The following is a 27,758-nucleotide window of genomic DNA, read 5'->3' as shown; positions in this document are numbered from 1 at the left end:
AGGGTCCTTTTCCCAGGCTCTTCTCAGCTGGAAGGCAGATAGCCAAAGGACTTCTATTTCTGCAGAAGATGCAGGGCCTGGGGATGGGGATGGCAGGTGGCTCAGGATCCCAGGGGTTCACCCTCCCTTGCTCTCCTCTCCTGAAGCTTCAGCACATCAGGACCCATTTGGGAATCCAGATGCCATGCCTGCCTGCCTGCCTTTTGGTCCAGAGCTAGTCCCACCATCCCATCCCCTCAAAGCCCCATCCCACAAGAAAACAACAAAACCACGTGGCGAACACATTTATTTAATATGGGGGGTGGGGTATTGCTGTCTCTGTCAGTGTGTATGGGGTGGTAGGGAGACAACCAGAGGGACTTCTGCCCTGGAGTAAGAGGCTGTTCTGGCCCCAGGCTGGGGGGTGGGGAGCAGACTGAGGGGACAAGGGAGGTGTGTAAAGAGGGTAGGGTGAAGCTCTGCACACGTCCTTGGGACCACAGTCCAGGCCCACCCAGTCACCAAAGCAAGAACCGAATAAATAAAGTGCAACCGTGGGGGTGGGAGACGGGGAGAGGGAGGGCACCAGGCGCACCCACGCCCACAGCCCACATTCAGTGCTGCCAGGTCTCGCCCACCTGCGGGCCAGACCCTTCTGTCCAATCACCCCAATGTCCATCCCTCCATGAGCCAGGCAGGGCCCCTGTGCAGCTACTGGAGGTAGCGATACGCCTTAAAGCAGTGGTTGCCAGCATCGGCCACCACCACGTGGCCATCCGAGGTCAGTGCCAGGCCCTGTGGCCCATACAGTGGCTCTGCAGATGTGTTGATGTAAGACAGGAAGGAGCCGGAGCTGTCAAACACCTGCAGAATGAGTGGAGAATGAGGAAGAGAATGATCAAGCCGATGAGGTGAATTTTAGGGGTGTATGTGTGCACAGGACACAGCAGGAAACCACACCCTCATGCCATCCTGGTCCTTCCTCACCTGGATGCGGCTATTGCCCCAGTCAGCCACGATGATGTTCCCATTGGAGTCCACAGCTACTCCAGTGGGGGCGTTGAACTGCCCGTTGCCCTCACCATGGGAGCCGAACTTGAAGAGGAACTCTCCATCGGCACTGTACACCTAGCAGGGCAAAGGGCTGGGGACTGGGGACCTGGCCTCAGGCAGAGGACAGGGCCTTGGAGGAGGAGGGGGTGAAGCCCCAGGGCTGAGGACCCCCAGATCTTCAGCTACTGCCCAGTTTTTCCCAGGCTTCCCACTCATGCACCCCACTGCTACTGGACATCTCCAGCTGATGCCCCTTGGACATATCAATCTAACAGCCCATCGTCCCTGGGAAACCAGTTCTGAGTTCTCTTTCAGTGACTGGGAACAGCCATTTGGCCATGAGTCATTCTCAACCCCTCTGCTCGACAGCCCATGAATTGACAGTCTCTGATTCTATCTCAAATCTGTGCCCTATGTATATATTGCCAGTGCTATGGTCCTTATCTGGATTATTACAAAAGATTGATCTTCCTGCCTCTAGTGTTGCCCCAGCCAGGGTGATCTTTCTAAAACACACAGGACTGTATCACCTGCCGCACCCCCTGCAATCCTTCGATGACTCCCCAAGAGAGCAAGCTCCTTAAAGGACACACAAGACTCACCCTCACAACACAGTCTGAATTACCTGTAGTTTCATAAACACACTGTAAGGGTTCCCACCGCCAGCTCTTAGCTCCTCTGGTCCCCTTTGCCTCAAATCCTCTCCTTCTTCTCTACCTTCTGGCTAATTGCCAATGGTGCTTTGGGTCTTTCTCAGTCTCAACTGAGCCAAATGCTTCTGCTATGCCCTCGCATTTCCCTACACTGCTTTATCACAGAATCTATCACATCATGTTGTAATATCCTTCCTACAGGTGCTGGCTGTGTTCAGTTCTCCACTAGACTGTAACTAAGAAGGCAAAGGAAGTGTTTGCTTGATTCATCGCTGTAGTTTCTTCATTTCTAGCATAGTGCCTGGGTCAAAGCAGCCAGGCCATAAATGTTTAGTGTGCAAATGAATGATCTCAAGGGGGAAAAAAGGTGAGGGAAGACACTGACCTTCACTGAATGGTTATGGAAATCCGTCACTACAATCTCATTCTTGTTGTTCACAGCCACAAAATGGGGCCCTGAAAATATAAAGTGGTCTCTAGGGTTATAGCTAGGATACTGAGTGGGATGGGGAAGAATTCCTGCAATGACAAAGCTGGGGTGTTAGGAGAGGGGTCAGGTCTCTGGGATGATGACGCTAAGGGACAGTGAAGGGAGGTGGTTCTCTAGGGCCAAGACACAGGAGGAGGGGTCATTAGAGCTGGGGTGCCCAGGGGGTTCTCTGGGACTGGGGAATCAAAATAGATGTCTGAGTTGCTTTGTCATACCTGCAAAGTGACGGTCAGTGGCCCCACGACCCCCAAAGCGGCCAACCAGCTTTCCATTGGGTTGGAAGGTAAAGACACAGCAAGACTTGTTGTCGACCACAATGATATGTCCATTACGGTCTACGGCCACGCCCTTGGGGCCCATGAGGCGGCCAGCTCCAATCTTGGTCTGGAGAAAGGAGATACACATTAGGGCCTTTATCCTGCCCACTGGGGAGAGTAGTATCAGCCTGGCACCAAAGCAGAACCTTGGGCCGGGGATGGACCAATCCAGGACTAACCACCAGGAGGTACTAGAATGATCACTTCAGCTGATCACCAGGGGTGCAGAGTGCAGTGACAGCAAGGTTCTCACCTTGAACTTGCCCTCAGGGGTGAAGATGCTGACCCAACGGTTGTCATAGTCTGCCACAATAATGTCTCCGTTGGTGTCCACTGCCACACCTGTGGGGCGCTGCAGCTGCCCAGGCGAGCGCCCACGGACCCCAAAGCGGAACTTGAACTGGCCTTCATTGGAGAAAACCTGGAGCAGAGGATCAAGGGAGGGAGGGGGAGGAGGGAAGAGACTGTGGGCACAGAGGGAAGGGAGCAGGATCCTGAGGGAGGAGACTCCCCCATTCATTCAGTCATTCAACAAGCACTAATGACACCATGTCAGGGGCACAGAGAAGAATCAGACATGGCCACAGACCTTAGGGGACATGCAGCAGAGGTGTGAGTGGGATTGTAAGAATATGAAAGGGGTGAGGGAGAGTGGTCAACAAGGGCTCCAAAAGAGGATATCTGAGCTAATAGCCAAAAAGGATGCCAACAGAGAAACTGAAGTTGGACAATAGAGAAGCAGGAAGAAAGGCATTTCAGCAGAGTGGACAGTATAGAAAAGGCACAGAGTCCAGAAGGAGCCGTTTGTCCAGTGTGGAGTGCAGGGAGCACTCCCATGAACAACAGAAGTCTGGTTTTATCCTGGATGTACTGAGGATTCACTGAAAATTCCCGGGCAGGGGAGTGACAAGATGATACTTGCTTTTGTGATATAATAAGAAATGTATTCAGTCTGTGTCCCCAGTGCCTGGCACAGAGCTCCTCAAAGCCCGGGAATTTCCTGAGTGATAGGAGTATTGTCATTCAAAGGGGAACCTTCTGAGTTTATGCTACTGCAGTGACCTAGGGTGGGGACCCTAGCTAGCCCAGGGTGAGGCTGGTCATCAGAAAGACCAAATGATTAAAGGGTTGAAACTTAGAGCCCTACCCACCAACCTCTGGGAAGGTGTGTGTGGGTGTGTGTGCGCCAGCACGCAAGCTCTATAAAAACCCTTGAACAAGACTTGATGAGCTTCTGGGCTGGTGCTGAGAGGATGGTGCACCCCAGTTGCACAGAGACAGAAGTTCCTGCACTAGGGACTCTTCTAGACCTTGCCCTATGTACTTCTTCATCTAGCTGTTCATCTGTATTCTTCATCAAACCCTTTATGGTAAACTGGTAAACATAAGCCAATGTTTCTCTGAGTTCTGTGAGCCACTCCAGCTAATTAATCAAGCCCAAGCAGGGGGTTATGGGAACTTCCGATTTATAGCAAGTAGGTCAATTCACAGGTGACGAGGACCTGACTTGCAGCAGGTATCTGAAGTGGAGGCAGTCTTATGACAATGAGCCCTTAACCTGTGGGATATGACACTATCTCTAGGTACGCGGTGTCAGAATTGAGTAAAATTCTTAAAACACCTGGCTAGTGTCCACTATAATTGGAGAACTGCTTGGTAGTGTCGGGGGAAAAAAAATCCACGTTGGAACTTTTAAGAAGAGTGCTCTGGCTGAAGGGAGGAGTCAAGACTGGAAGCCAGCCAACCAGAGAGAGGCTGCTGCAGCAGTCCAGGTGTGAAATGACGATGGCTTGGACCAGGGAATGGCTGGAGGGCAGTAGTAGGTGGACTCAAGAGACAAATAGGAGGTAGACTCAACAGGACTTGGTAGTAGAAAAAAAGGTGGCAGAGGGGAGGAAATAAACAAGGATTAGCCTTTCCAGGCTGTGGAGCTGACTAGAAGAGGTCACCTTCCTCTCCAACAGAGTGACACTTTCAACCTCTCACCCTCTCCTACCTCCTCCACCTTAGCTGCCCAGCATGCTCAGGTCTCCCCATCCTAAAAGCACCTCCTTTGATGCTCTTTTCCTGTAGAGCTAAGCCTTCTTGCTTCTCCTTCGCAGCCAAGCCATTACTCACTACTCACTGGGTAAGTCTCACACAATGCTTTGTTATAGGCTCTAGGGACATAAGATGAATCAGAGCCAAGAACCTTGGATAACTCAAGTTCTGGGCATTGGTCTCAATCATTGATCCAGACCTGCTCCCTCCTTAGGACTGGGCCGCCTGCCCCTCACCCCATCCCTATCTCTTAGGCCTGCAGGACTGTTTGAACTGGTCTCACCAAGAAATGTCACTCCCTCCTGATGCAGACCTTCCACCGTACCCTCACTTTTCTGCCCTGATCCCCTGTGGTGGGACAGCATTTGCTGGCATGAGAGGGGAGACTACAGACCGAAGAGTTGATGTGAGAGAGACTAAAATACCCCCAGATCAGCAGTGAGATTATGCATGTGCCTCCTCCAGTCTGAGCAGCTTGGTTTCCAGCTCAAAACTGATAAGGTTTGGGGTGTGGGGGGGGTGGGAGGGGGGCGTTGTGCATATCTTACTCTTCCTGTCCTATCCTATCCCAGTCCCTTCATCTGGCCAACTCCTATTCATCTTTTCACTCTCAGAATTTCTAGGTCACTTCTTCAGAGAAGCCTTTAATGACCAGCTCCACCCCTGAATCAATGTATCACAAACAATTAGGTCTCCATGATATGCATTTTACCGCTCTTCATAACAACCATCACTTCTATACATATCTTTGTCTTCTTCTAAGAATGTAAGTTCCACGTGAGGCAAGGACCGTGCCTGTTCTGCGCTGCTGCAATTGCAGTACTGGTATAGAAACTGGCACATAGCAAACATTCAACAAATGAATGAGTTCCTCAGCTCAATCTCAGACTAAAACTGGACATCTCCACTTGGATGCCACACAGCAACCTCAAATACAACACGTGCAACAGTGAATTCATCATTGTATACCTAGACCTGTTTTTGAATGACACCACCACCCACTCAATGCACCAAGTCCTGCCATTCCCGATCCCTCCTTTTCCACTGACATCTGACAGCTCATCAAAACCTGCTGTATTTGCTTCCTTAACATTTCTAGAATCTGCTGGTGCCCTAGTCTGGTCTTTAACATCTCTCTGCTATATCACAGTAGCACTAAGATAATTCAGGATCTGAGACTAGTGGGGGACAGAGAATAAAACAAAATATTTAAAACAAGCCAGTGATTTTGGTAAAGTATGAAAAGTTTTTTAGCAAAAGGCTGAAGGCCTCAGAAGAGAATGTGATTGATATTCTGCCTGAAGGAAATGAGCAAGTTTTCATAGAAGAAATGATAAAATTTATGGACTAAGACAATTATATAAATTGTCAAATCAAATTCTTCACCTAGCCTCCACCACAGATGGGTCCAAAGGAGAAAAAGTTCATGAGGACCCCAATCCTCATGAACTGAGGGGTGCAGGTCACAATCCATCTGGGAGCCCAGCCCATACCAGGTGTGAGGTCCCCAGAGTAACAAAAGCAGAAACTCGGCTTTGGAATCTGAGTCTGGCTCCTGGCAGCTAGGAAGCTGGGGTGCAGATGGGAGTAGGAGGAAAGAAGACTGCTGTAGGAGTGGCAAGTGGTTGGAAGGGAAGGGGGCTGGCTACAGCAGGCCCTCCATCTCAGTTCCCCACACGGAAACAGTGGACAAGCACAGCCCCTCATTGGAGACAGAGTGGCACCTGTTACTCAGTGATGTGAGCACTCGTGTGTACGCACACCAGGGACCGTTTCCTAAATCTCAACGTTTGTGCCAGAAAGCATCCCTGGCTGGCATAAGGAGGAAGAAAAGAGTTAGAGGGTGGAAGGAGTGACTGAGTAGGGCCTCAGCACCAGCCCCACTCCCTGCACTACCTGCCTCCCTCTCCCACCCATCTCCTCCTCACTATCCAGGCTGTGTCCAGATATCTCCCTGTGCTGAACTGGGCCTCTCCATTCCTCTGCTCCAAGCAACAGGGTGGAAATAAAGGCTGGCTAGAAATACAAGACTGGGAATATGGGCATGGAATAGTTCCTGGCACTTTCGGCCTACTAGGTGGAAAGCAAGGGCCAGGGAGATCTGACATTGAGGTGACAGACCTTTGGCAGAGCTGGATCTATGACAAGGGTACTCACGCTGGGTCAGTAAAAAGTTTAAATTTATAGGTTTTGCAGTGTAAGGATCTTGAGGGAAAAATTTTGCTACCTGATAAAATACTTCCAAGAGCTGAAGTTCAGGGTAGTTAGGAACAATCCCATACAGGATAAACTCAATGTGACCTTAGTTACTTGGCTCCTAATAGGAATCTACCTCCAGCTCCTCTGGGATTCCTGCAGTTCCCTGAACAACCCCCTCCGGCACTCTCCCACCTCCTGACTCTTGTGGACAGCCCCCACCTGGACAATGACATTTGTAACTAACATTAGAAGGTTCGGTAGGTGTCGGGCACGGTGCAGTCTGTCATTTAATGCTCCCAGCAACCCTGTGAGGTATTCTTTCCCTAATTTTACACATGAGTTAACTGAAGCTCAGAGAGGTCATATGACTTGTAAGTAGCAGAGCTAAGATTCAAGCCCAGGTGTCTGGTTTCAGAGCCTGAGCTTTGAACTGCTTTGCCGTGTGTCTACCACACTGGTGCCTGCCACTAGGCTCTGGGTTTACTACAACGAGTAAACAGAGAAAACCACATTTTCTGGCTTTAAAGAGCTTGAAGTGAAGCAGGGATCATGTCTATTTGCATGGTAGATGCTTTAATCAGGTATGTGAGGGGCTGCGAGGACCAGGGGCAGGGCCACCTGTGAGGGTGCCCTATACTATGGTCTAGCTGCTGAAGACACCCCTTTTCACAACTTAACCCCATTTGACTGTCTAGTCAGCCGGATGTTTGCAGAGACTGGTGCCCACAGAATATATTCTGGAGCCAGGAAGGTATGTTGGAAGATAGCAGGGGAGGGTTGAGCCTGCATCCTGACTAGGTGATGGTGAAAAGGAAAGTTAGCCAGCCAGGTGGAGGCTCAAGTGGAGGCAGAAGGGAAGGAAGAATGAGCCAGATCTTTGGGGTCCAGGAGCTGGTCTGGTCTGAGCCACAGCCTAGGAGGTAGAGGCTGCCAGCACAGCGAACCCTGGTGCCTAACTGTGAATGTGGTTACCCTTGTGGCCAGTAGGAGTGAAACTGAGTGTGGGTGAGTGAAAGGTGGTGCTATGATTTATTGTGCTTCATGCAAAGATACTATGTAGGTTTCATCTTTCAGGAGTGAACTATACACCCTTTTTTTCAGGAGGCTGTGGCTGGAGGACCTTCATTTTGGTGTTGGGGGAGGTGGACAGGCACTCACCTGAATACATTGGTTGTTGCTGTCAGCTACCACTATGCGGCCACTGCTAGCTGCGGACACACCCTGTAAATTGGTGAATTCGCCCTTCTCCCTTCCACGGCTGCCTGTGAGAAACGGATGCAGGACAACAAAAGAATTCACTCACAGGTCATTTTGAAACTCCCTGCCCTCTCTGCCTCACCCCCCCCTGAGCCCACCCCTGCCTGGCTCTGCCCCTGGCCATCAGTACCAACGCGGAACACGAGCTCGTCCTCAATGGGGTTGTCCTTCCGCTTGCCACCTGTGCTGTACATGGAGCTGGGCCTCCGCACTGCCTTCTGGCGCACATGGCTGCCGGGGCCACCAGGGGACTTAACACGGCGCTTGACGTCATCAGGTGAAGGTGGCAGGTCCCCGGGACGCAGGGCACGCACGCGGAAGGGGCTGCCGCGCACCGGCTGGCCATACAGCAGCACTGAGAGGAGCAGTTCGCCCTCAGAGCGCGCTGTGTATACCAGCTCGTATGTGCCATTCTTGTGGTCCACCACTGGCACGGGAAGGCGTGTACCGTCAGGGCCAGTGAGCTCGGCTCGCAGCTCGGCGCTACCAGTGCGCACCAGCCGCCCATCCTTGTCTTTGGTAGTGACTGTGAGTGAAGCAGGCTGGCCCACCAGTGCCTGGCGCAGGCCCTCGCCCGTGGCCACTGTCTCGTGTGCAGTGGCGCTCGTTGTGAGCAGCGCACCCAGGTTGAGAACGGATCGCCGCAGCCCGTCGACCTCGAGGACCAGTTCCAGCTGCGCGTTCTCGTGGGGCCGCTCTGGGAAGGCCTGTGCTGCCAAGGCTGCCAGGCGCTCTCGCATGTGCTTGCGCACCAGCAACACCTCCGGAGCTGAGCCCAGGCGCAGGGCCTGCTCTGCGAAGCTGCAGCTACTGCCAATGTGTTCCTGACCCTGACGCAGTGTGTCTAGCTGGGTCTGCAACACCTGAAGAGGCGATAGGGGTGGGTTGAATGAGAAGACTAGAGGATCGGTGTCTCTGTGTTTCCTAATGAACTTTTAATACTATGGCATGAAAGAAATACAAGCAGGTAGTGTGAAAAAGGTACACAGAAGCCCACAGCCCCTGTGGAGCCACGTCAGGAGGCAGAAATTATAGACTAGGGAAACGGGTGCGCAGGTATGGAAAGCAGGGGACGCATGGAGGCAATAAGGCCATCTCGTGATGGATGGTGGTAGGGAAGGACGAAGGACGCACCTTCTGCTTCGCCCCACAAATGGCCTCCAGGTCGCTGACCAGCGCCTGCTTGCGCTGCTGCAGCGCTTGCTCCAAGTCCTCGAAGGCTGCGCTGATCTGCGCCAGGGCCTCTGCCTTGCGTTCCTGCAGTTGCTGGCTGATGCCCCCCACTAAGGCGATAGCTGCAGACAGCTGTGGCAGTCTGGGGAAGGGAAACATCTCATTCCAGGGCGGCTTGAGGTGCCCTTACCAAGCCATTCCTTCTCCAGGAGATCCCCTCCCGGAGGCCTCCCCAAAGCCCCTCCCCTGCCCCTGTTGAGATATCATCTCTGATGGCCCCACCAGCCCAGGTCCCCACCGTGAGCCTACCGGCTGCGCACTGCCTCCAGCTGGCGCTGCAGAGCGGCCTTGTGCTGCTCCACCACGTCTCGCAGCAGCACGGTGCCGTGCTCTCGGTGCTCTCCTGCGCGACACTCGCCGCACATGGCCGTCTCACAGGCCTCGCAGTAAAACTCCATCGTCTGGCAGCATAAAGATTCCAGTCAAGCAACAGCTAGACATCACACTTCTTTGCCCCTCCCCACCCCCATCCGTCCTCCTTGCCCCTCACCTTCCAGGTGTGCCCCCTACCTGGACCACTTATGCAGAGAAACACCTCTCACCCACAGCCACTTGGCCCCCTCCCCCAAGCTCTCCTCCCCTTCCACCCCAAGTCCTGGCCTCACTGGGCCTGCTTGGGCCCACCTTGCCTTCATGGTTGGGGCAGGAGAGGGGACGGCCAGCCACTGCACTGAGGGGGTGGGGGTCCTCGGGGTCGTGGGCCCCATCAGGTGCCTGCTGCATTGCCTCCATGAGGCTGCTGATGAAGAAGTTATTCTGCAGCGCCGAGACGCCCTGCTCTGGGAGGATGGATGTCTGCCGACACACTGGACAGGACAGAGTCAGGCTCTGGGCGGGGATGTAGTTCTGGAGGCATCTGGTCAGGGAGGGAAGGGGGGGGGGGCAGCGTCAGTCAGTGCACCCTTTCCTCACACTTTCCATGGGTGCCGTTACACTCCATTGGGAAACCTCTCTGGTGGGCAAACACATCTTGTCCTGCCAGCAGGTATAAAGTCCTCATCTCTCACAACTGAGTGGAAACTGACCTCTCTCAGAAGAGCTGACATATCTGCATTCCAGTGTGCACAAACACAGGTTCACCTTTCACAGGTGCTTACAAACCCTTCTCATAGAACTATGAGCAACTGTCCCTTGCTTATTAACTCATTAAACATTTACTGACTGCCTACTCTTGTCAAATTTGTGCCAAGCTCTGGGAATACAAAGATAAAGCATAGTGAGCATCTCTAAAATACTTCTAGTCTACCGAGGAGTGTTTGTAGAAGTACAGAAAAACAGAGTTTATAGAAGTAAGCAATGTAATGACCAAGGGTGTGGACCCTGGAGCTAGGCTGCCTGGATTCAATTCTCAGGTCAGCCACCTATTAAACTGTGACCCCTGACAAGTTACTTAACTTTAATGAGCCAAAGATTCTTCCTTTGTAAGCTTGAGACAGTACAGACTTCACAGAGTGTTGGAGAATTAAATGTAAAGGGCTTATATGCCTAACTCATAGAAAGCACTAAATATAGTAGGCTATGAGCACTTGCCTAACTCACAGACAGCACTATATATTGTAGGTTATTATTTATCCTTGACAAAAGGAACACAGTAGATGCACTGATAAGGAAATGCACAGAGGGCACCTGGCCCATGGTGGGTGGAAAGGGTAGCCGGAAAAGGCTTCAGAGGAGGTGATGTAAGCTAAATCTTCATGGATGGATGATGTTAGCCTGACCAAAGAAAGGTGCAGGGAAAGGAGAAAGAATGTTCCACACACAGAAGGCATCCAGAAACAGCATGGTGTGGGTAGGGAATTATAAACAGCTTGATATGGCTGGAAACCAAGTCCAAAACAAGGAATGGCAGCAGGAGTCTGGAGACAGCAGTTTATGGAGGGCCTGGTGAGCCACACCAAGGAGCTTAGAGGTCATTGCAACACAAGGGAATGACTGGAGCCTGGGACAGCCAGGTTCACGGTGTATCAAGCTCCTCTTCACTGCCTCTCAGTGGAGGGTGAATGTGAATGTGGCGAGAGAGCAGACAAGGGGTTGTAACATCATCACTGCCACCATCCAATTATCACTTAGTAAGCACTATGTGCCAGGCACTGTGCTTCACACTCTGTTTACATAAACAGACTCCGAAAGGGTAAGCAGCCCAAGGTAACAAAGCTAGTGAACACTGGAGCCTGGATCCAAACATGAGGCAAAGCATGTGCTTAACCAAGATACTCTTTCAACAGTTTAGGCAAGAGATAAGAAGACCTGGATTTAGGCAGTAGCAATGTAGACTAAAGTGAACAAATCTGAGAAGTACAGCCAGTAGGAGGTATGTCTGATTAGATATGGGGAGTGAGACATGAGTCTTGGCTGACTCCCTGATTCCTAGCTCAGATCATCGAGTGGATGGCGGTGGCATTCACCACGATGAGAAACACAGAAAGAGGGGTGGGTTATAAGGAAGTTCAGCCTGACCTGGCTGAGTCTACTGTAACAGTGGACATCCAGGTAGAGGGGACCTGTAGAGAGCTGGGGAGAAGACAGGTTGGGGATACAGATGAGGACACCATCAACATTTAGCTGGCCTCTGTAGCCATGGAAGAGGATGCAACCAGCCAGAAAAGGGGGTAGGCAGTGGTAAGAGCAGGACAGAGCACCCCGCAAATACTGAATGAGGGGAGCAAGGAGCAATGGACAGAGAGGCAGGGAGAGTGACTGTCAGAGCAGAAAGGTGAGTAGCATAATTCTAGGAGGGAATGAGTAGTCATCAGTGTCTAAAGCAAGCCGGGGAGTCAGGGAACATCAAGGACTGGGAACTGCCTACCAGTGTTAGCAAATGTGACAGACTTGTGTCTATAAGGAAAAGGGAGAGACTGGAGTGGCAGGAGCAGAAAGGCTTGCCTGTTGCCAGTTGAAGATTGAAGGGGAGGTTGGAAGTTTGAGGAAGATGGGGACTGAGGGATTGAATGGCAGCTGGGGGGAGAGGGTGGGACAAAGGCACAAACAGTTCTTATCTGTTTGTCATGGGAGTCTTGAGTATATTTATAGACTGAGGAGCCAGTAGAGAAGGAGAGGTTGAAGAGACTAGAAGACACAGGACAAGATCTAGGGATGGGGAAGTGGCTCAGAATACTCTGAAGAAGATGAATGGACCACATCCTCTGGCTGGAGGAGGGAAAAGAGAGGTGGATGTACAAGGGGCAGGGTAACGTTAGAGAGAGTAGGCCTAACTTGCCTCTGGCAAGATCTGCTGCTCAGCACGAAGCAGGGAGGATTTCAGAGAACAGGAGGCCTGGGTGGGATTAGTCACTGAAGGGAGGAGGAGAGGAAGCTTACAGACTGAGGGCAGCATGTTTGGTGACCACAAATTTGGGGATGGAAGATTTGCATGGTGTGAACTTTCCTGTATCTTTAATCTCTTCTGTTGATGTTCTCTATACCTCTTGATCTGAACTAATTAATTTTTATTTATTTAACAAACAATATGTGCCAGGCAAGATTCTAAGGGCTTCCCAAATATTATTTGTGACCTAGTTTCCCCTTCAGTCTTCCCAAGTAGAGAGTGGTTTCTGTCTCATACTCCACATTCCTTAGGGCCAGAAGGTGGGGTTGAGGCCTCCCCACCCCCAGCCAGAACATTTCTAAACTATTCTTCAGCTCCTTGAAAGCTCATGCCTTCTCTCTGCACCACCCCTCCTTTTTATCGTCTCTGCTAACTTTATGGCTGCTTCCCCAGTTGCTAAAGTCTTAGGTTTGGCTTATACTCTTCTTCTGTTAACCCTGTCCTGTACCACCACCATCCCCTCCCCATACATACACTCAGGCCATCAGTCCCAGTGGCTCTGACATCCACAAGGTGACCCATCCACAAGGAAGTATTTCTTATTTCCTTGATCTCAACCCCAGTGAACTTTTCCTCCACTTCACCTCAGCTGTCCACTCCCACCCTCCCACCACTGTCCACATTCCATCATTTGCCAATACATCCACTCTGAAATCTGCATTTCCACCATTGCACTCTTCCCCTCTAGCTCTCTTCCCAGCTCATGGAATCTGGTGTTTCCCCTGCAAAATACCTTCGAACTCATCAAGACCTCATTCCTATTTGTTGAGCAAACCTGGCTTACAATAACTTCCTAACTGGATTCCTGTTTCCACTCTTCTCTGCTATTCATTCTCAACACAGCAGCCAAAGCGAGTTTTAAAAAATCTAATTCCTATCACATTATTTCCCTGCTAAAAAAAAAAAAGTCCTCCAGTGGTTTCCCATTGCATTTTGAATAAAATTCAAACACTTTCCTAAAACTGCCAAGCTACCCCATAACTGTCCTGATTCTTTTGGGCCTCACTTCATCCCACTTTCTTCCTCACTCAGCCACACTGGCTTCTTTTCTGGTCTCTGAACACGCTCGTTTACTCCTTCTTTAAGATCTTTGGATGGAACAATGCAAAGATTTTCCCACTGCCTGGAACAATCCACACAGGTCTTGCCCCCTTCTCATCCTCAGGTGTCAGGTCGAGTATCACTTCCTCAGAGAAGCCTTCCCCAGTGACTAGATGTAGAATAGCCCCTGGCCCAACCACCCCCCACTTACGCCCTATTTACTTCCTGCAAAACACTCAACACAAGCGGTGACATGCCTGTTTGATTATTTGCTTGCTTACCGTCTATCACTTCCCACTAGAACATCAGTTCTTTAAGAGCAGGAATCAAAAGATAAATGAGTGTGTAGTAGTTAAAAGTGAAGGCTTGCCCTGACTGGTGGGGTTCAGTTGGTTGGGTATCACCTGCAAAGTGAAAGTTGCAGGTTCGGTTCTTCAGGGTACGTGCCTGGGTTGTGGGTTCAATCCCTGGTCAGGGCATGTAGGAGAGGCAACAATTTGATGTTTCTCTCTCCCATTGATGTTTCTCTCTCTCTGTTTCTACCTGCCTTACCCTCTCTCTAAAAATAAATAAATAAAACCTTATAAAAAGTATTGAGTATCTAAAAAAAAACAGTGAAGGCTATGCAGAAGACTACAATTTTATTCTAACAAATTGGAAAACCTAGGGAAAAATTCATAAATTTCTAAAAACACATAACCTTCCAAGGTAAATCATGAAGAAATAGAAAACCTGAATAGATTGATTACAAGCAATGATACTGAGTCAGTAATTTGACCACCCCCCAAAAGTTCAGAACCAGATGGCTTCACGTGATTTCTACCAAAGATTTAAAGAAGAAATAATAACTATCCTTCTCAAATCATTCAAAGAAGGAAGGAAGGAAGGAAGGAAGGAAGGAAGGAAGGAAAGAAGAAAGAAAGAAAGGAAGGAAGGAAGGAAGGAAGGAAGGAAGGAAGGAAGGAAAGAAGAAAGAAAGAAAGGAAGGAAGGAAGGAAGGAAGGAAGGAAGGAAGAAAGAAAGAAAGAAAGGCTTCCAAACTCATTTTATGAGGCCAGCAATACCTTGATATCAAAACCAGAGGTCCCACAAAGGAAGAAAATTATAGGCCAATATCCCTGATAAATAAAGATGCAAAATTCTCAACAAAATATTAGCAAACCAAATTCAAAAGCACATTAAAAGGATCATACATCATGATCAAATAGGATTTATTCTAGAGATGAAAAGATGGTTCGACATCTGCAAATCAATCAATGTGATATATCAATTTTTTTTTCAAATTATAAAAGAAACTTTATTTCGAAAGTTACAGAGGCAAAAGAAGTGGGCTGTAGGAGAAATGGATTCAGGGAACAAGTTACATAGGCTAAAAAAGGCCCTTGGAGCTTAGGGGAGAGAAATGTCTACATAAGGTACCTGGGGAGATAGAAGGGGGGATAGAGGGGGATGAGAAAGCATCTGACAGAATTAACATCCATTTATAAGACAGGACTCTCAACAATGTCGGGGGCAGAGGGATTGTACTGTAACATCACTCAATGGTGAAAAGCTAGCTGAAAGCTTTTCCTTTAGATCAAGAATAAGACAAGGATGCCAACTTTCACCACTTTTATTTAACATAATATTGAAAGTCTTAGCCACAGAAATGAGGCAAGAAAAATAAATAAAAGGCATACCAATTAGAAAAGAAGAAGTAAAGCTGTCACTATTACAGATGACATGATATTTTATGTAGAAAACCCTAAAGACTCCACGAAAAAAACTATTAGAAGTAATAAATTCAATTAACTTACAGGATACAAAATTAATCTACAGAAATTGGTTGTATTTGTATACACTAATAACAAGCTATCAGAAAGAAATTAAGAAAACAATCCCATTTATAATTATATCAAAAAGAACAAAATAGCTAGGGTTACATTTAACCAAGGAGGTCAAAGGTAAGACATTGATAAGGAAATTGCGGATAACGCAAATAAATATAAAGGTATACTGTGTTCATAAATTGGAATAATTAATGTTGAAATGTCCATTGTGCCGAAAGCAATCTAATGGTACAATGTAACTCCCATCAAAATACCAGGCGTATTTTTCACAGAACTAGAAAAAGTAGCTCTGAAACTTGTTTGGAAGTACACAACAGCCAAAGCACCTGTGAGAGAGAACAAAACTGGAGTATCAGACTCCAGATTCCAAACTGCCTACACAGACAACAGGAACCACGAAAACAGACACATAGATCAAAGGAACAGAATACAGAACACAGGAAATAAACTCATGCACATACAATCAATTAATTTATGACAAAGGAGGCAATCAGTTAATTTATGAATTTGTGAAATAAACCCATTAATTTATACAATGGGAAAAGGCAGTCTCCTCAATAAATGGTGTTGGTAAAACTGGATATGCAAAAGCATGAAACTGGACCATTATCTTATACCAGACACGAAAAGATATTAAAAATGGGATTAAAGACTTGAATACAAGACTCAAAACCATAAAACTCCCAGAAAAAAACATAGGCAATAAGCTATTTGACATTGGCCTTAGCAACATTTTTTGGACCATTCTCCTCAGAAGCAATAATAAACAAATGGGATTACATCAAACTAAAAAGCTTTTGCACAAAGAAGGAAACCACCAAAAAAAAAAAAAAAGAAAGAAAAGACAAGACAACCTACAGAAAGAAAGAAGATATTTGCAAATCATACATCTGAAACAGGGTCAACACCCAAAATAGGTAAAGAACTTACATAATTTAATTATTTTTTTAAAAACCCAATCAAAAATGGGCAGAATACTTCAATAGACATTTTTCCAAAGCATACAAATGGCCAACAGGCACATGAAAAGAAGGTGAGCATCACCAATCACCAAGGAAATGCAAATCAAAACCTCAATGAATTATCACCTCACACATGTCAGAATGACTTATTAAAAGGTCAAAAAATAACAAGTGTTGATGAGGATGTGGAGAAAAGGAAACCATCCTACACTGTCTGGGAATGTAAATTTTACTCTGGTGGGAATGTAAAAGGGTGCAGCCACCATGGAAAACAGTATGGAGTTTCCTCAAAAAATTAAAAATAGAACTACCATATGATCCATCCATTCCACTTCTGAGAATGTATCAGAAGACAACAAAAACACCATTCAAAGAGATACATGCACTGCTGTGGTCAGTGCATTATTATTTACAGTAGCCAAGTTATGGAAGGAACTTAAGTGTCCACTGATAGGTGGATGGATAAACTTTGCCATTTGTAAAAACCAAAGGGTGTCACGCTAAGTGAAATAAGGCAGAGAAAGACAAACACTGTATAATTTCACTTACATGTAGAATCTACAAAACCAAAACAAACAAACAAACAAAACAGAAACACACCCACAGATAAAGGAAACAAACTGGTAGTTACTAGAGGGTGGAGGGGTTGGGGATGGTGGTAAAAGAGGTGAAGGAGATTAAGAGGTACAAACTTCCAGTTATAAAATAAATAAATCATGGGGATATAACGTACAGCATAGGGAATGTAGTCAATAATGTAATTGTTTTGTATGGTGACAGACAATAACTAGATTTATCATGGATATCATTTTGTAATGTATAAAAATATCAAGTCACTATAATATACATCTGACACTAACAGGATATTGTATGTCAACTACACTTCCATTAAAAAAAGACTGAACGGTCTGCAGTCAAACCCGGATTCAGACCTTGACTACTTACTTGCTGTGGAAACAGTTCTTAATTCTTAACGACTTTAAACCCTAGTTTTCTCTTCTCTAAAATGGGGATAATGAAGTATCTGTTGTGAAGATGAAGTAAATCAGCACATGCAAATCACTTTGCCAGGCCCTTGCAAATCGTAGGTAATCAATACACAGTGGCTATTATTATAATTTCCTAGGCACTGATTTTCTCCAGTGGTGCTCAGTGATCTGGGAGTAGAAGGTGCAGAGACGTCTCACTGATCCAGCACTGAGCTTCTGCTACACGGGTTTAGAAAAAGACAAAGATGTGAGTGAATGGCGGGTCAGATGGAGAGGTATAAGATCCAGGATGGGTAGGAAAGAAAGAAATGCTAGGATGGATCTGGTGGCTGGGAAAAGAGGGAGCAGTCGAGGGGCCTGGCTATCGATATGCAGTCAAAGCTGGTGCTATATGAATGGGGCCATAGAAGCCGGGAGTAGGACACTGGCGTGTGTGACCACAGAAGTGGTATCATTTTCGGTGATGGCAAGATCCACAGATAGAGTATGACTGAGATGGCATGGAGGATGTCCCTGGAGACACAGTCGAGAACCAAGAGGCATAAGTGGGTAATGAAGTCACCCAAATTGATGGAAGAACTTAGAAAGGTCAGGAAGACTGAGTCTGTTTCCAGTTGACGAAGGGGAGAGAGGAGTAGAGCTGGGATCCGAAAGAGCAGGGCTGGAAAGGAAGAAGACTCCCTGGGGCAGAGCCAGGTTTCAGTGAAGGCAAGAAGCAGAGGGAAGGCATGGGTGGTGTCAATAGTGAGAAGTGGCCCAGGGACCAGGCCACTCAAGAGAGAGCAATGAGGGATAAGGGCTGGAGAGAGAATATTGTCTAAATACAAATGTGGTCATGTTTAAAACCCTGCAAAGGCTTCATGTGGCTCTCTGGGCAAAATTCCCTAATAGGTCCACAAAGCTCCAGGTGGTCTGGCTTCAACCTTCCTCTCTTGCTTCATCCCATGCCATTCTCAATCACACTAGCTCAGCTCCTGCCTGGCCAGGCCTCCTCTAGGCTCTCTGACCTGACACGGTCCCTCATGCCACACGGACTTTTTCCTTGTTCTTCCTTCTGCCTGCAATGCTCTTAGTACACCCTTCACTTAGTTAACTCCTGCTCAATTTCCAGACTGCACCTCAAGGAAGCCTTCCCTGAGTCTCCAAACTATAAGATCCATATACTAAGCTCTCATAGCTTGGCACGTTATTGCAGCACTTATTCAGGGTGCAGTGTTATATATACATGTAGCATGGCTGTATGTTCTTTTGATTACTTCCTCTTTCACTATACTGTAAACTCTTTAAGAGAAAAGATACATCTGCTTTTGCTTATCACTGCATACCCAGTGCCCGGTACAGGACTGGCACATAGTAGTTGCTTGATATATATAAATGTCTGTTGGATGAGTGAATAATGGATAGAAGCCTAGAGGCTGGAAGGGACTGTCTTTCCCTCAGTGCTCCAGCACAACAGTGAGGATGGGCAGGGAAAGAGAGACCTCCCACTGGTCACAAACTATTCTGGGGCCAGAGCTGGCTGAGAGTCTCAGCTCTTACTGATTTCTCTGGTGCCGTTGAAGGCTGCGTTAGGGTTAGGGAAGGGGGGCAGAAAAGGCCCTGTCTGGGCAGGGACCATGGACCAGTGTTAGGAGCTTTTGGTCCTCTCATGGGTTCTTGCATCAAACCCTCATCTACTGCAGTTGGAGTTCACCTGCTCCCCTGCATGTGTACACAAATTTCCCTCACCTCACCGGTTTACACACGCCACTCCCCTCCCAGGGGGCCTGCAAGGTCTTCCTCCCTCCCAGTGCACACACCCCCTCACCTCTCACAGAAGGTATGCAGGCAAGGAAGAACCTTGGGGCACCTGTACCGATCCAGGCAGATGCTGCACACCAGGAACTGCTTGTCCATGGGCTGGACCTCTGGGCCAGGGCTGTCCTGCCTCTTTGCCATGGTGTCCACAGATGCCTCCTGCCACTCACACCAGCCTGTGTATGGAGAGATGGTCAGCACCAGGTCAAGTCAGTACTCCCTCCCCTACCTGATCCCACTCAAATGCCCTGCAGAGAACTAGCCCCAGTTCTTCCCTGCCAGGGGCAGGACAGGCAGTGATCTGGAAGGAGCAGGGCAAGTAGGTGGGCTGAGTAACCCTTGGTTAAGAACACAGACCAGGGTTAGACTGGGTTTCAAACCCAGTTCAGCCTCTTACCAGCTATGTGATCTTGCATAATTCATATAACCTCTCTGAGCCTCAGTTTCCTAATTTGCACTTGTGGGAATAACAATCCCTATCTCAAATGGTTGTTTTGAAAATTGCAGTAGTGCATGTCAAGTGCATGGTACATGGATGCCCAGTCTCACCGATATACCCATCCTTTACCTCCTCTGCCTGCCTCAAATCCTCCTCCAGGGGAACTTGCTGATAGAGTATCTCTTGCACATCCGCCCAGGACTGCATTCTTTTCTGCATACAATCAGTATCCAGGTCTGTGGATTCTGCCTCCCAAATACCTCATCCCCTTTTCTCCAACCACACAGATACTGCTCCTAATTCAGGTCACCACCAATGCTCTCCTGAGAAGCAGCAGTAGCCTTTTAACTGGCATCCTAGTCTCCTCACCTGTGCTTCTTATCCATCCCCCTCACAGTTAGAATGAGGCTTTTAACACACAGATTCCATCTTGTCACTAACTTCCTGTTTAAATCCCTTGTATGGCTATCCATTGTCCAGAGGACAAAGTCCGAACTTCTTAAATTTGCCAACAAGGCTTGGCTTTGCCCCTATCTCATGTCTCATGATTCTATGATCAGTCACATTGATTTCTTTTCAGTTCCTGGAAAACTCCTTGTTCTCTTTTACTTCTGGGCAGTCACACATTCTGTTTTCTCTGCCTGAAATCCTCTTCCAAGTCCCCCTTTGCCTGGCTGACTATCACTTATCTTTCTAGTCACCGAGTAAATGTCACTTACTCTAGAAGGCCTTCCCTGATTTCCTGAAGTCTGGGTAAGGTGCTTCACTTTTGCTCCCTGTATTTCCTCCATCCTAGCCCTTATATGCTATACTGTAGTTTTCCTGTTACTTCTCTGCTTCCTCCACTGTATGCAGAGTTCTTGAGAATATATATGTATCACATATGTATATATATGATATAGATGTAGATATAGACATAGATATATATAAAATCACTTAGCACAGAGCCTGACAGAGGATCAACCTATATTTACTGAATTAATTCAGTAATTCGACAAGTATTTATTAAGTGCCTGCTTTGTACAGGCATTGTGGATAGAGTGATAAACAAAACAGATATGGTCAGTCCCTGTGATAGAGGTGGTGACAGGTATTTTAAAATTAAGTAAACAAATAAATACATAATTACAAATGGGGGAGGGGAGCACTAGAAAGAAGAAAAGGATGCCATGAGGAGGAACACTTTTTTGACTGGGTGATCAGGGAAGGCCTCTCCAAGCCAGTAACTTTGAAGCAAAACTCTGAGGGATGGAAGGAAGATGGTAGGGATGAGGCTGGGGGCATCAGAGAGTGAAGGAGGGAAATCATTCTAGGCTAAAGGAATAGCATGAATGAAAGTTTTAAGACAGAAGGCTCACTGAGACACCGAAAAGACCATGTAGTTAGAGCAAAGTGAATAAAAGGCAAGAGGTGAGTTTGGGAAGGTAGGCTGAAATGAGATCAGGAAAAACCTTGATGTTAAGAATCTAGACTTTTCTCCTAAATTGGGAGAGAAATGATATAACTTGCATATGTATGTATATTAAAAAGCTTCTTTGGCAGCTATGAGGACTGAAGAAGAGCCAGAGTGGAAGCAGGAAGACCAGTTAGAGGGCTACCCCAGTTCTTCAGTAAGACGACATTGGGTATTAGCAGAGCTATAGGTAAAAAGGTGGGCTGATTTGAGAAATACTCTTGAGGTTGAATCAAAAGAACATCATGATGAATTGGATGTGAGAGGGGAAAAGGAATGTCAATAATGACTGCTGGTTTCTCCCTTGAGCAAATGATAGGCCATGTACAGAGACAGCAAAAGCTGACAAGGTGATTTGGTGCATTCTGTTTTAGGCACGCTAAGTTTAAGGTGCCTGTGTGATATACAGGTAGAGATGTCATGTAAGGAACAGAATATAGGAGCTCAAGGGAGAGGTCTGGGCTGGTTATTAATTTAGAAGCACTGGCATATTAACGGCACTTAAAGCAACAGGCAACAAGAACGGATGAGACACCTAGGGACAGAGAGTGGAGAATGAAGGAGAAGCCAGAGCAATGGGAGGAGAACCAGGGGAGTGTGGGACCAAGGGAGTAGAAAGAAGCGAGTGATGCAGGAAAGGAGTGGTAAGGTACGATGAAGACTGAAGAATGTCCACCAGATTTGGTTGCGGTGAAGTGGCAGGGGCAGAGCCGGGTTAGAGTGACTGAAGAATTAATGGAAAAGAATACATTAACACAGCAGATGTAAACAATTAATGACAGAAATCTTGCCATGAAGAGAAGCAGAAAGATAGCTGAAGTACTTCAAAACAGGCAGTGACTAGGAGTAAGTCAACAGGATCTGTGCCAGCTACATGCACCACAGGCCTCTCTAAAGATAATGGATGAATGAATGTATGCATGCATGCGGTATGGTCAGTCCAGAGACTTCTCCAGGTTTGAGGAGAGACCAGAGAGAGGCTGGGCTGTATGTGCCTTCTGTTTGAGTGAGGGTGGGCATGGGAAGGCTAGGAAGGGTATGCCTGAGAGCATCCTCTCCTGATGTGGGCAGTGGGACTCTGAGGTTCTCTCTCCAGAGGTGATGGGTTCTGAATCTGGACACTCAATACGAGGACAACATAGCAGGAGGGAGGACAGATTGAGGGTTGGTGGAAGGAACAAGAGGCCAAAGCCAAGCTGAAGCTTCTGCCTGATGAGGGGGAGGGCAGGGAGGAGAGTAGGAGTGGTCTACTGGGCCCTGCTGGGGCAGCTGAAGTCAGGCTCCGCCTCTCTCCAAGCCCAAGGGGCTCTCCCAGCCTGTCACAAACGGGCGGGGATTGGGCTACATCCAAGGTCGGACAGCTCCTCCCTCCCTTCCCCTTCCTGCTTCAGTTCCCCACCCAGGCACGCAGCCGCTGAGGCCTCACTAAGATTCCCTTCTTCTCCTGGACTCCTACTACCACCTCTCCCATCCCACTGCACCCTAGAGGTCTGCCCCCAAGGTCCTACAGGCAACGGTTTAAGTGGACTGTTTACTACAACAGTTGGAGGACCTTGAACTCAGAGCTGAGATTTTACCCTTTTTCCTCAGGCTGCCTACTGATCCAGGATCCCTTATCTCATCAATGCTGTATGGTTCAGTTCTAAAGACTCATTTCCTAGTGCAGCATTCATTCAACACCTCTTCCAGGCCTGGGAATACAAAGATAAATAAATAGTCACAGCTCAGCCTTCATGGATTCCACAAACTAATAAACCGATTACTGCAGTGCAGTATGGTGAGGGCTATGATAGGGAAGCACAGATCGCTCCAGGAGCACAGAAGTCACCTAACCTAGATTTGGGGTCGGGGAGAGGGATACTGGAGGTTGGAGAACAAGGGAATTCTCCTGAAGAAAGTGTTATTCAAGCTGAGAGCTCTGGGATGAGTGAGAGTTACAGAGGGCATGGTGCCTTCTGCATCAGGAGATGGAACCATATGCTGTGGGACAGGGGAGGGCTAAGAAACAAGATGAGTTGGTAGGCAGGAGCTAGATCATGCAATGCTTTGTTGGTCTCATTAAGGAGTTTAGACTTTAGCCTTCCCTGCTAAGGGATTAAGGCTTTATCTAAAGACCTATGGAAACCTTTGGTGGGAGGTAGAGTGGGTAGACAAGGTACAAGTATAGAGGGATAGAGCCACAATAGCAAATTTTTGACTGCTGTCTGGAAAATAGTTTAGAGGGGATACAAGTAGAACGTTAAGGGACTGCTATGATATTCCAGAGGAGAGACAATGGTGGTATTGAGGAGGGGAGTAGCAAAGAGGAAGTTGAGAGAAGGGGATTTCATAGAGATGATGGCTGGATGGTTTGATGTGAGGAGTAAAGAGAGAAGAAAGAATTAAAGATGATTGCTAATTTTCTGACTTGGAAACTCTGGAATAAGTTTGAATGAGAGGGTAATAAACTCAGTGTTTAATAAGATGAATCTGAGGTGCCTACAGGATATTTGAGTGAGAGGTCCAGCTGGCAGTTGCAAAGATAAGCTGGAGCCTAGGAAAGAGGTCTGGTCTGGAGATAAGTATTTGGATTTTGTTGGTGTAGAGATGGTGCCTGAAGCCATGGGAGTGGATGACATCACCCAGAGATGAGAAAGGAGAACCTGTGACTGTGCCCCAAGGAACCTCAGCATTTAAAGGATAGGGCCAGGAAGCGAAGCCTGCAAAAAAATGGAAAAGGTGTGGCTGGAGAGGCAGGAGGAGCAGAAAAGAGGAACAGCATGGAGGCCAAGGAAGAATAAAGCTTCATGGACAAGGAAATGATCTTTGTGAAATACTGCAGGAAGGTCCCATGATTTAAAGCCCTGGAGAAGCTGTTATTAACTTCAGAGAATGTGGTTTCCAGGGGCTGGAGGAGAGGAAGCCAGATCCAGGGGGCTGAGGAGGAAGTTGACTGTGGGCAAATGAAGATAGCCAGTGCTGCTGACTCCACTAGATCCTTGACATCCGCAAAGGATGTGTTTCAAAGCTTTTCAGTTTCTCCAAATTCTCATACAGCATCTAATTTCCCCCACGACTTCCTCCCACAACCTCAGGAGAGTACCAGATTTACACAGCTGTGAGTGGAGGTGGATAACCAAAGCATTGTTAAAAAGTGGATGCAAGAGGTCATCTAGGCTCACTTGTTTCCTAAAATGACTCACTCCTCTTCACTAGCCTCAAGTGTATTTGATTATTTGAGGCCCCAGCAAAATGTCAAATGACTGCAGGTTACAGTCTTCAGGGTTTCTCTGTGACAGTAGAAACCTAGGAGGAGATAAAGTCCTCAAAGCCAAGGAATTCTTTTCAATTAAGATTAGCAAGGAAGGAAAGTGATGAAGTTCACAGCACCATCTCCCCCACCACTGCCAGACTGAGTAGGCGAATGAATTATTTGATCAGTTGATCAACCTACCAATCAAACTTCTCCAGGCACACTCTGCACCAACCAGCCCCTTCAAGTGGGAACTGGAGATGCAAAGCTGAAAGAGACATATTCCCTGTCTTTCATAAGCTTTCAAACAAGTGTGGAAACAGACATGGAAATACAATGTAGTAATTGTCATGATATTGGCATATTCAACCTGTTAAAGCCGCAAAGCGGAGGATAGCTCTTGTCAGAAGATGGTGGAGAAGAATGAAGAGGCCTCCAAGGGAAGGGATATCTGAGCTGGCTCGTGAGGGACAAATAGAATCTTGACAGGTACATTGGGAGAGCTGAGCCAAGGAACAGAAGCATGAAAAATTAAGAAACATGGACCAGTTGCGCAGGACAGCAAGACCCAAAAGGGCAGAGGCTGTAGTCAGTGCTTTCATGATCACTCAATGCAAGTTCTCCACTTGCTCCCTGGATGCTCCTTCACTGGCCATTCCTTAAATGTCTAGTTCCCCCAGGGCTTTGTTCTAGGGCCTCTTCTCTCACTTTCCTACTCTGCCAGGGAAGTTTCATCATCTCCCAGGGCTTCAGTTGCCATTCACTTGCTAATGACCCCGAAAGCCTTGTCTCCAGTGCAGAAAACTCTTGAACCCCACACCTGTATGTCCAACTGTATCGTGGACACCACTACATGGAAGATTCATGGAGACTAGCCTAAAACTGAATTAATTTCCCCCTAATCTACTCTTCCTGCCACATTTCTCATCTCAATAAAAGGCACTGCACCATCCATCTAACCACACCAACCCTGGGAGTCTTCTCAGTTCCTCCTCTTCTTTTACCTTTCAGACACAACACATGATGATCCTTGATTCTGCCTCTAAAATGTCTAGGTTTAAAAAGGTCAAGAGGCCCAGGAGCTATTCCTGTCACTAATTTCACAAAAGCAAGTTAAGACTGGGCAAGTTTCTACTCCATCCCCTTACTTGTAATTGGGGGGGGGTCTTTTTGTTCCCCAAATTTGAGATTCCCAAGGTTCTCTTTCCAGCCAAAGGTCCTTACAGATTGTAATATGTACCCAGGCTTAAACCCCATCTTGTACTATCTTGAGGATTAGATTGCTGGTTTCCACAGTAAGGCTAAGTGTCTTAGAGGATGGCTGCAGTTGCCCCCCCCCACACCTCCCTTCCAAAATAAATGTTTGCTGAGTTTTGAGAACCCATGACACCCTCTCTGGGCATCCTCTATTCTAGCTCTATGGTTTTGCTCTGTTCTTCTGAACACGGGCTGTGCTATCCCAACTGTGGGCCTTTGCTCAAGCTCTCCTCCCAGCAAGAATGCCATTGTCCCCTAAGTGGCTGAGGCAGCACCTGGCACACAGAGGGTGCTCAGTATACATTGGTGAAAGGAGAGCCATGTTTAAATCACTGCAGTTCCCTATCACCAGAAAGGAAGGCAAAAGCAAAGGCAATAACAAGATAATTGAGAAAAGCTCCAAGGAAAAAGACTTCCACTTAACACAAAGAAGCTTTCTCACAAGAGAAGGTAGTAAGTACTCTGTCACTGGAGGCATACAAGCCAAGAGAGGCAGGGCACCTGTCAGGCCTGCAGCTCTGACTCTAATTCTGCAGTAAATCAGAGCCCTGCTTAGGGGATGAATGGGCACTGGTGAGCTGGACAGACAGGCAGGGACAGATCTGTGAAAAAGACCTCTGTACCTGCTCCAACTTCCCAGATCTCATCTTCTTACTGGTGCCAATCCTGCCTTCGTGCTGACCACACAAGAGACCCCACACCACGAACAAGCCCAGGGCCTGCCTTCAGTCAGAATGACCTCCCTGGGGAGCAGCCTGCCCCTCCAACCTGCAACCATCTGTCCCTGCAGGTTTATAGCTCAGGATCTGTAGCCAAGTCCAGAAGGGAGAAGGCCAGGCCAGGGTGGGGCCCGGGGTCCTCCAGGCACAGCCCAGGCTGCAGGGGAGCCGGGGGTGGGTGGTGGGGGAGTCCTTTGCTACAAGAAACAGCCTCCCAATGAAGCTTCCTGTCCAGGGAGCAATGTTAGAGGAGGAAAGAGTGTCCTCCATCCCGGCTGGTGGGCCTTTTGGTGCCTGAGGAGGATGAAGGGGCGGAGGAGGGAGCGGGCAAGGGGTAGAAGTGTCTGCACCAGAGAGAAAGGGACCCTTCAGACAAGCTGGGCCACTAAATTTCAGAGTCCCACTCAGCAATCTCCCCCGTCCCCCACCACCACCCTCGGCCGCAACATTTGACACCCTCCGCCAACATACACGCTCGCAAACCCCGCGCTTCTCCAAGGAACCATCACCCTTCCACCCGCGTCTGCTCCCCTCAAACATGGACCTCACGTGAGAAGACACAGCCCGAGGAATCCCCCCACTGCTCCCACGGACGTGGACACGCCTCACATGGACAGAGACAGTCACAGATTTTGAAAAGCATTTGTGCCACCACCCACAGATGCTCGGACAGACACACAGCCGCTCGGACCCGACCCCAGACCAGGGCAGACAGAGATACAAACGCACCCGGTGGGCCGCCCGTCACACTCACCGCGGCGGAGTAGGATGGGAGGGCCAAGGCCCGGACTGCGGCCGCTCAGAGGGGCCCGCGGTGCTGCCCCCGCTGCCAGCGCCAGTCCGCCCAGCCCTGCCTGCGGCGCCGCCCCACGTCCCGCGCCTCCCTAGTCCTCGCGCCGTCGCTGCCGCCGGACCCACCGCCCAGGCCGGAAGGAGGGGCCGGGGCCAGGCTGCAGACCAGCGGGAGGGGGGGGAAGAGGCGGCTCTAGGGCTTAAGCCCCACCCACGCCCCGCCCCCCCCACCACAGGCCCCGCCCTCCCCGCCCCCTCGGCACTGCTCCCCCTACCCCCGCTAAGCCTCCAACAAGAACTGCCTCTGCAGGCGGGCTGGGGAGCTAGAGGCCGGATCCCGGATCCCGGATGCCGGATCCCGGATCCTTGGTCCCAAATCCCCGCCAGCTGCCTCTGTCTCCCGATGGCTCCAGGGCAGGGAGGCACAGTAAGTCTCAGAGACCGGGATGAGGCTCTGTCAGGAAAAGGCAAGCTGGACAGCAGGGAGTTCGGACTCTGGGAGTCAGTCCAGGCTGCCTCCTGGAGGTGCCCTTCCCGGCTCTCTGGGGGGCAACTATGGAATATGCTAGTGTGGATCATGGGAAACAGAAATCATCTGTATCTCGCAGGGAACTCTGGGCGACGAAGGGCCCCAAGGTGTTAGTGCGGTACCCAGAGCTCTGGAAGGGGCTAATGGAGTAAAAAAAGGGGGGTGGGGGACTT

At 48.6% G+C, this 27,758-nt stretch overlaps 1 protein-coding gene across 4 annotated transcripts; it reads right to left on the bottom strand.

Moving 5' to 3' along the window:
- Positions 1-269: 269 nt before the first annotated feature.
- Positions 270-27,172, bottom strand: TRIM3 (tripartite motif containing 3). Of its 4 annotated transcripts, none has more exons than XM_024569332.4 (12): positions 26,994-27,172; positions 19,175-19,340; positions 9,846-10,077; positions 9,471-9,622; positions 9,123-9,303; positions 8,119-8,851; positions 7,890-7,993; positions 2,746-2,913; positions 2,391-2,559; positions 2,071-2,141; positions 967-1,107; positions 270-843 (listed from the first exon to the last, which is right to left on the bottom strand). In XM_024569332.4, the coding sequence occupies exons 2-12, from the start codon at positions 19,303-19,305 to the stop codon at positions 691-693; spliced, it is 2,235 nt and encodes a 744-aa protein (XP_024425100.1). In that variant the 5' UTR covers positions 19,306-19,340; positions 26,994-27,172; the 3' UTR covers positions 270-690. The 4 variants fall into 4 exon arrangements, with proteins under 4 accessions (XP_024425100.1, XP_024425099.1, XP_045058782.1 ...); XM_024569331.3 differs by having other exon boundaries at positions 27,019-27,172; XM_045202847.3 differs by lacking the exon at positions 26,994-27,172 and adding an exon at positions 22,634-22,737.
- Between the last annotated feature and the right edge of the window lie 586 nt (positions 27,173-27,758).

The sequence above is a fragment of the Desmodus rotundus genome, chromosome 5, assembly GCF_022682495.2.
Source record: "Desmodus rotundus isolate HL8 chromosome 5, HLdesRot8A.1, whole genome shotgun sequence".
NCBI lineage: Eukaryota > Metazoa > Chordata > Mammalia > Chiroptera > Phyllostomidae > Desmodus > Desmodus rotundus.
Note: the sequence above shows the minus strand (reverse complement) of the source record. Positions and strands in the feature narration are given on the sequence as shown.

Coding starts and splice junctions, on each gene's coding strand:
- TRIM3 (XM_024569332.4), bottom strand. CDS start 19,305: ATGGCAAAGAGGCAGGACAGCCCTGGCCCAGAGGTCCAGCCCATGGAC. Junction 10,078..19,174: donor CTGCATACCTTCTGTGAGAG/GTGAGGGGGTGT, acceptor CTCCCTGACCAG/ATGCCTCCAGAACTACATCC. Junction 1,108..2,070: donor TCCATAACCATTCAGTGAAG/GTCAGTGTCTTC, acceptor TTGCCCTGCTAG/GTGTACAGTGCCGATGGAGA.